At 32.0% G+C, this 8,811-nt stretch overlaps 1 protein-coding gene across 1 annotated transcript; it reads left to right on the top strand.

Annotated features, from left to right (window-relative positions):
- Positions 1 to 683: 683 nt before the first annotated feature.
- On the top strand, positions 684 to 6,824 carry LOC127720080 (zinc finger MYND domain-containing protein 12-like). Its single transcript, XM_052226487.1, has 8 exons — positions 684 to 883; positions 2,083 to 2,224; positions 2,529 to 2,700; positions 3,096 to 3,265; positions 4,097 to 4,219; positions 5,351 to 5,474; positions 6,129 to 6,274; positions 6,590 to 6,824. Exons 1-8 carry the CDS (start codon positions 777 to 779, stop codon positions 6,707 to 6,709), a joined length of 1,104 nt encoding a protein of 367 aa, XP_052082447.1. The 5' UTR covers positions 684 to 776; the 3' UTR covers positions 6,710 to 6,824.
- Positions 6,825 to 8,811: the final 1,987 nt, after the last annotated feature.

Genomic DNA, 8,811 nt, shown 5'->3' with positions numbered 1-8,811 from the left:
CTAGGAGGAGCTTTTTCTAGAAATCTTGTAATTGGACAAGTAATAACTTCTCTATACAGCTTGCAACTAGAAAATTAGTAGCTTATCTCACACTGAGGTGCCTGGGGAATGGACCCCACCCTCCTTTTCCATATCTTTTTTTGTTTTAATTTATTTTGTAAGTATTAATTAATATTTGAACTTATTTACATTTAATGATTGATTCGTTATTGCTCTAATCCATGGAACATTACGATATCAGTAGTTTATCGACGTGTGTGTGTGATGCCCCTGTAGAATAGGGGGCGTATTATATATAAACTGCTGTTATCGTAATTTCGTAAGGATAATAGTAAGAACAGATTAAATAAGTGAAAATAAGTTAAAATATTAAATAATATTTACTTTAAAAATATTAAAACAAAAAATGTATATAGAAAATAGAGTACGGGCATCCATTCCCCAGGCGCTAGTGATTTTATATCCCCAATAGTAATATTAATTTTTTTCACAAATACTTACTTTAGTATAGATGTTAACAATCAACCTAAAGTTGGGCAAAAGCGACTTGGTAACAATTAGGCGATTTTGTCACATAAGTTAACAGGGGACGAACTTAGAATGTGGCGAGTTACACACATTCGTAGTTGTTAGCAACGGGTAACGTATCCTAAGTTCTCTCCCTTGATTTACAACAACACTGTGTCAACGTAATCGATGGTCGAAAGCTTTCGTAGCAACAGCGTATCAATAAAGATGGACGACTAAATGAAATGTGATCGCGTACAAATGTGAAAATGACATTGAATCCACTTGCAAACCCGAAAGGGACAAATTTAAATTGTGAACTATGTCAGAAACCAGCATTTATTCAGTGTACAAAGTGTCGAGTAACGTATTATTGGTAAGGAAAGACAAGTAAATGGAAACATGTTTTCTAATATTTACAGGCTTATTAATTATTATTATTGGCATGTACTAGCTTCAGTATTGAAGCCACATGTGAGCGAAACTCAAACATGTTGGGAACAAACCCTAAAATTAAGGAATAACAGTACTGAAGAAGAGTTGTTACTGTCAATTGACGATTTAACCACAATCACACCCTCTTTTCCCCCGGATTGTGATCTAACCAAATTAGACTTATCACTTGGTTTTTACCTACATGACGAACTTGATGGATGCCACATATTGAGCAGGATCAACCTACCCTTCCAGAGAACTTGAGATCACCCCTGTTTTCTGGCAGGGTTCGTGTTGCTCAGTCTTTGGTTTTCTATGTTGTGTATTGTATACTGTTGTTTGTCTTTTGATTGTGTTTTAGGATTTTGCAATGGCATTGTCAGTTTGTCTTTTCGACTTATGATTATGAATGTTCTTTTGGTATCCTTTGCCTCTCTACGGCAGTTGTAAATCCAGTTTACTTGCAATATATTGTGCAGCGGATGAGGGAAACAGATTTTTTTAATGTCGAATACCCAAATGACAGCAGCAATTCTTCAACTACGGTACTGTTATTTCGATTTTATTGCATTATAAAAAGAAAGTGTACTTTGGAGCTTGTAAATTTGTATAAATTTAAGATAAAAAATAAACTTCTGCAAAACTTCATGAATGGTTTTGGCTCGTAGATATAAATCTGGGTTCCGTTCACCCAAAATCACATTGGCTCTCATTCATGTTTGCACTGGGATCCTTTTTAAAGGTTTTTGTTGAATAATTTTTAATCATGTTCAGGTAGTTTATTGCTATAAAATAAAGATAATATTTTTTTTAAATTGTTTTTGAATAAAGTGACATAAAACGTAAACAGGTTGTATTATTTAATTTTTTTAATAAAAATCAACTATCAACAATCCATAAATTAGCAAAACAAGCTGGCTTATTGTGTTTTTTATTGGAAACAACCATGTCTGGTTAATCGGCCCTTACATGGATATTTTTTTCCCAGGTGAAAATCAAACATCAGTGAAATATATGCAAAACTGGAACCAACCCTTGAATACTCCTTCTTGTAAAGATGGAATCATGTCTTGGAAGATATGAAAAATAATATACTTTCAGTAATCAGTAATAAACCTAACAATTTAAATTATTTTTCAGTGGAGTGGAACATCAGAAAGCTGATTGGGTTGGAATACATGAAAAAATATGTCAAAGTTTGATAGCTTTACGACAAGGTGCCCCCTTTTTACCCTCACAGGAAGAACGACAGAAAAGAGAGAGACACATTTTAATGAAAAAGGTGAGGCTTAATAATTTTATATCCAATTAAGATTTAAATCAACTATCTATATAACCACCTCATTGGTCTCATGCATGTAAGTGTGTTCCCCTTGAGTGTGAGGGGTCATTAAATATCAATGCTTTATATTGTCAGTTACACTGACAATTTTTTTGTACGAAATATTTCAGATATATTATGAAAACAAGAATCTTTTTTGGCCATATATAGAAACTGTTATAAAATTTCTTTTTTACCATCACACAATTCATTTGCATGTTTATTTTGAAATTCAAAGTAAAAAAAAACATTTAAATTTTTACAGACAACAATGATAGACCTTACACGCACAACAGGACAGAAGTTACTTTTTGAAGGTCGTCATGAACAGGCCGTACCAGCAGCAATGCAGTCACTAAGATTTGCTATTGATGTCCATGGTCTAGATAGCATAGAGCTTGTACCGTCTTATCTTATCCTTGGAGAGGCAAGCATAGGTTAGTTTGAAGTGTTTGCATTTAAATAGCTTGTTGCCTACATTAAAATCAAATGAAACTGTGTTCATTTACAGGAAACAACTTGAAACAGCTATAGTTTGATTTAGAAAGGATAAGCATCATTGAGGGGGAGTGTAGAAGGGGGTATCATCCTGAATTCCTATAAAAATAAATGCTGAATCCTTAATTCCTGAAAAAATAAAGCATTCTTTCCTGGATCCCTAAATATTATTCATTAATTCTCAAGTCCCAATAAGTGTAAATCCTGAATTTCAGCAAAAAAAAGGCCCAATCCTGAGGTTCAGAAAAAGGTCCTTCCATCCCCCAGTTTGTTCGCTATCGCATAGGCATATCGTCTTAAATGGAGATAATTAACAGATTACATATTTTTGCAGGATTAGGGCGTTTATCACAAGCAGAAGAATATTTGGCCCAAGCTCAGTGGACTGTTTTAAAGACCCCATCGTGTTCAAATGCTATCAAATCTAAACTATACAGAAATCTAGGACTGTTGTATGCAGCCAAAGGAGAGTATGACGATTCTTTACGACAGTTAGCAGACGACGTAAGTCAAATCTATATTTTATCATATTTTGTTTATTAATCAATTTTGTTTGATGTGAAAAATATGTATTTTTATTGTAATACTAGATGGACATCTGTTGAACATTTGTAAGGGAGACAATTAAAATTAAAATAAAATACATTGGTTTGAGATCCTCCCCTTTTCGATAAATTTGCTGATATTTTCTAAAAGGTGTGTTGAAATTCTTTACAAGCACATTTAATTTGAAAGTTGTAAAATGATTATTTTTCAATGTTAAAGGGGATGGAAAGAAAACGCCTCCTTGCATTTTAATCAGAAAGGGGGACACATATTTATGTCATTGGGAAACGAGAGGATATAAAAAAATTAGAATAAGTTTCACTGAACTTTTACACTGCATTTGACACATTTATTGATATTATCAAATATCTTAAGTCAAAATAGATAATTCTTTCAATATTATTATTATAAGTTTATATAACAAAAACAAAGGTATTGAAATACTGTTTGCAGTATACACTGCTAATGTAGAAAATGTTCTTATCATGTAAAGTATGTTATGAATTCAGATTGCTTAATTTAAAATTTGAATTTTTATTCTTATCATGAAAGTTTCAATACAAGGTCTGTCTTAATTGCACTGATAAATTGTATACCAGTCAAATTTTGGCTTTTATATTGGTATGTTCACATGCATTTAATTTCTGAATTTACAGTATCATGCAAAGAAATCATATCTTAATCAGGCCTTCGGGTTTAAATATGCATATTTTTATTGAAAATTGAATATACTTCACCACAAATATTCCTGATAAATATATTTTATAATTACCTTGTCTTTTTTCACAGATTTATCATGCCTCAGAAAATTTTGGTACAGATGACATTCGAACATCTGGAGGTTATTTTCACATGGCCAATGTATTTTTCCGACAAGGAAGGATGGAGATTGCTGATTCTTTATATAGACAGGTTAATTTAAAGAAGACAGAATTTTCTCCCCCTAAAATATATTGCTTTGAATTACAGTGCAAATATTTTTATAAGATGGGTGTAATGTGAACTTAATGCATGTAAAAAAAGGCAAAAGATTTCAAGATATTGAATTTCTCTTTCATATCATCTTGACAAATTTTGTTCACATACCATTAATTTTGTACCTCTGTTATTGTGTAGTCAACAAATGAATCACTTCTGTCGTCTCAAGTCATTATTGTCCCTGTCACTGTTGGCTTCAAGAAAATATTAAGACAGAATTCCAATCTGGCCTCAAAAATACAGATCCTATGTTCACGCTTTGTTTAGAGGGATCTAACAAGGATTCATTCTACTTTCGATTTTAAGGAACTATGAGATCCATTGGTTTTGTCATAGTGATACACACCTTTGTAAATGTGTAGGCAGGAATTTCACTGGCTGATGTTATAATTACCAGAACAGAAAGTAGAACTGTGTGTTGTCAGATCCTTGTAAGCCGAGCATGGACACCTGATCAGTATTTAAATCAGATTCACCAATTTCAAACAAACTTGCACAAATTCTTCTACAGTACATAAAATATGAAAAATATGAAACAGTTTGATTAAGAAAACTAACAGCCTAATATATAACAAAACAATTTACGAAAAACAAATATGACAGACATGAACCAACAACAACCACTGAACTACAGGCCCCTCACCTCGGACAGGCACATACAGAATGTTGTGGGGTTAAACATATTTGAAGGCACCAACCCTCCCCTAACCTGGGCCAGTGGTGTATCAGTTCAAGATAAGAACAAACTATAAAAATCATTTGAAATGGGCTTAACTCATCAGATCGATACAAAGCAGAAAAACATCGAACAAAAACACAGGGGCTCAATTTTTCTTATTTTATTTAGACATAACAAGCTTAAGCCCTCACATCTTCTTGAAAAACTCCCACATTTAAAAAGAATTAATTAGAAATGAAATAAATCTTGCTTTAGAAATCTTTTTAAACAAAAATATTAAAAGATATTTAATTGTGGATATACGGGAGATAACCCATGGATATTATTTTTTTCACTTTATACACAAATACTAGAAAGATAAAAGACATGTTTTTGTTTCATTTTAGGTTTCAACTATATGGTATAATCATTTACAAAAAATTGTGAAAATCAGAACTAAAACTCCAGACACTCCACAAGGAATTGGTCCATTGATTATAGAATCCAGTGATGAAAAAGAAGATACTCTAGGTAAATGTCTAGACTTTCAGTATTACTAATGAACATTGATGTCACAAAGGTCCCTATACTATGTGTTATAAATGATTGATTGTCAGTGTCTTAAACTTTTTTTTACAAATCAATCAATATCTCTCATGCTGTATTTCTGCCGCCAGTCTTAAATGGGACTGGGCAAAGGGAGACAATTTTAATACCATAAGACTGTATTGGAAAGAAGCTTGAATTTGATAATTTTAGATAATAATTAAAAAGTGGAAAGCAAAATACTCTTGAAGGTTGAAATCTGCAGATTACACAATTTGTTTAATCTTTGCATCTAAAAATCATTTGTATGAATATTTGTGATGTCACTGAATTCCAGAATATTCTTCCCTAGGGAGATTATGGCTTGTAAAAGTGCATACAAAATATACTTTCACAGAAAAGAGAAGAAATATATGCCTGTTAGTAGTAAAAGCAAATTTGCAAAATGTGAAAAAGCAGTCTACACTCTTTAAGTTTGAGCCACGTTTACTTGAAAATATCAACAAATTCTGGATACCTACATACATGTATATAACATGAATACAAATCCAAGATTTTAGTTTTATTTGGCTTTTCAGTATTACAATGTACCGATATGGTTTTTCATTATCACTTAATTATTTTGTGTGTATTAAATAGATGAGGCACAAGAGGCTGAAGCAATACAAGTTTTAAATGCCATCTACGATATGCAGGAACATCAACAAAGCAGACAGCCACAAGATCTGGCCACCATTTGTCATGCTTTAGCCATGCTTTACTTTATACTGATGGATATTTCTAAGGTATGTTCTCTCCTCACTCAGTAGCAGACAAACAAACACAAATATATCATTTTGCTAAGTTGCAGTTCTTTTTAACATTATAATAGAAGGCAGGCTTTTGCAGATTCTGATGGGGCACACCTTGTGCCTGCCCCCAATAAAAAAACAAAAATTATGTCATGAAGGTAAAATTACTGCCAATTTTGTGTCAAAATGAGATCTCCTTATTCCTAATTTGCCTACTTTCTAATTTTCTGAAGAAAAAAAACTTTATATACTGCATACAATTAAGGTAAATAAGTTATATTTTATATTATGTTAACCTTGTATTTTTAGGCTAAAGAATTTGGAAGAAAAGCTGTAGTTGCCAGCGAAGGACATCCTGACGATTCCCTGTCTCGTACTATTGTTGAATTTATGAAGAATTTAGAATCACAGACACAGAGAGTCATGTGAAATACTGTGATATATTGTATATAACTGTGATATTGACTAATTCTTAAATGATTTCTGTAAATTGAAAATTATTTAAGGAAATTATACTTATGTTATTAAATGATTATGTAAGTTATTTATTATTGCTTTATTGAAATAACAAACAAATTGAGCAAGTGCAACAGTAACTAGAATTGCAATTGCAAGCAATAGTGGATGTCACCCCGGTCTCTCAATTGGCACGAAACTGCAGCCATTTTGAATTCTATAACAGTGAATGCACATATATACATGACAATACATCTTTTTCTGTTAATTTTTAGAAAGTTTGGAGCATTTTGAAATTTGCATTTTTTTGCTGTTTCCATGGCAACGGTGGCCATTTTGAAAATTCTAAAGTCTAACAGCAATTCTACATACGCCAGTCAACATTTCTGTAAAGTTTGGAGCATTTCAAAATTGTTTACATTGTTCCCATGGTAATGGCAGCCATTTTAAAAATTCCTGTCAAACAATTAACTTTACACATGCCAGCTGACATTTCTATAAAAAAGTTTAGTACACTTTCCTCTTTTTCACATTTGTGCTGTTTCCATGGTAACGGCAGGCAATTTTAAAAGTTCCAAAGTGGAATTGCAAATCTTCATATGTTGATTACTATCATGCTAAAGTTTGATCAACATTGGTCCAGAAATGCCTTGGACAAAAAAAGTGGAAGAATAATATAATAAAAGGGTATAAGAAACGGAGGACAAGCAATATGTCACCCGACATTTGTTCAGGGTGACATAATAAGACAGCAGAATTGGACTTATATAATGCTTGAGATTGGTATCTTTACAATTCAAAATTATGGATAGAAGAGTTTCGGGATGGTTGTTGTTTCAATGTGGAGGTTGAAAAAATTGTACCACATAACATTTGTCTATGCATCAGCCTAGTTTTATCACACATGCTAATTATGTAAATGGTGTACGTGATTTAGATAGATTGCAACTTAAAAATTTGGTCCCATTAACATTGTTAGTAAACAACAGTTATTTAAAGAAAATAATAATATATTGAATACTTAATAGAAATTAATACCTAGGTCCACATAAAATCAGGAAAAAGTCATGTGGATTGACATTTATAGTTTTCTGCCAACAATTAGACTGATATCTAGTTGTGGATAAAAACTAGGGATTATTCAAAAGAAATCCCTTGTTTTATTTGACCTTTCTACTATTTTTTTCAAGCCTGCGACTTTTGTCGCAAAAGCGAGACATAGCGATCCTACATACTGTCGTCAGCGGCGTCCACAAATATTCACTCTGTGGTTAAAGTTTTTGAAATTTTAATAACTTTCTTAAACTATCCTGGGTTTGTACCAAAATTGGACAGAAGCTTGTTTATGATCCTAAGATAGTATCCAGAAGTAAATTTTGTAAAAAAAAATTCTTGTTTTTCCATATTTTACTTATAAATGGACTTAGTTTTTCTGCCAGTTAACATTACATTCACTCTGGTTAAAGTTTTTAGAATTTTAATCACTTTCTTAAACTATCCAGGATTTCTACCAAACTTGGACAGAAGCTTGTTTATGATCATAAGATAGTATCCAGAAGTAAATTTTGTAAAAAAAAATCCTAATTATTTCTACTTTACTTATAAATGGACTTTAAAAGTTTTAATAACTTTCTTAAACTATCCTGGATTTGTACCAAACTTGGACAGAAGCTTCTTACAATCAAAAGATAGTATCAAGAGGAATATTTTTATTGATTTACATCCTCATTTTTGTTGAACCTGCGATTAACAGAAAAAGTAGGAGAGACACTGGGTTCCATGGAACCCTTACAAATTTTTATTATTCTTTTTTCCAAAATATAATAAAAAGTATGGGTCACCGGACTATTTTTCACGCTACAGGTTGAGCAAAATTGTCAGATTTTGTATAGATTATGCATGGAAAATCCAATTTTGTGTAATAAAAAGAAAACTACACCATAGAATTTGAAGATAAAATGCAAAGATGCCAACCCCTTTGAGTGCAATCAGTAAAAAGGCATTAAAATTTCCATAATTTGTGTTTTTTTTTCAGTAATATTTACGTAACATTTCATAATCAACTGTGCACACAG

Source organism: Mytilus californianus, unplaced genomic scaffold, assembly GCF_021869535.1.
Source record: "Mytilus californianus isolate M0D057914Y unplaced genomic scaffold, xbMytCali1.0.p SCAF_11, whole genome shotgun sequence".
Lineage (NCBI taxonomy): Eukaryota > Metazoa > Mollusca > Bivalvia > Mytilida > Mytilidae > Mytilus > Mytilus californianus.
The sequence above is the reverse complement of the archived record's forward strand: the minus strand, read 5'-3'. Positions and strand labels throughout refer to the sequence as shown.

Excerpts from the sequence above, each read along its gene's own strand:
- LOC127720080 (XM_052226487.1), top strand. The coding sequence starts at position 777 with ATGACATTGAATCCACTTGCAAACCCGAAAGGGACAAATTTAAATTGT. Across the intron at positions 884-2,082 it reads TGTCGAGTAACGTATTATTG|TGGAGTGGAACATCAGAAAG; the intron begins GTAAGGAAAGAC and ends ATTATTTTTCAG. Across the intron at positions 2,701-3,095 it reads CCTTGGAGAGGCAAGCATAG|GATTAGGGCGTTTATCACAA; the intron begins GTTAGTTTGAAG and ends ATATTTTTGCAG.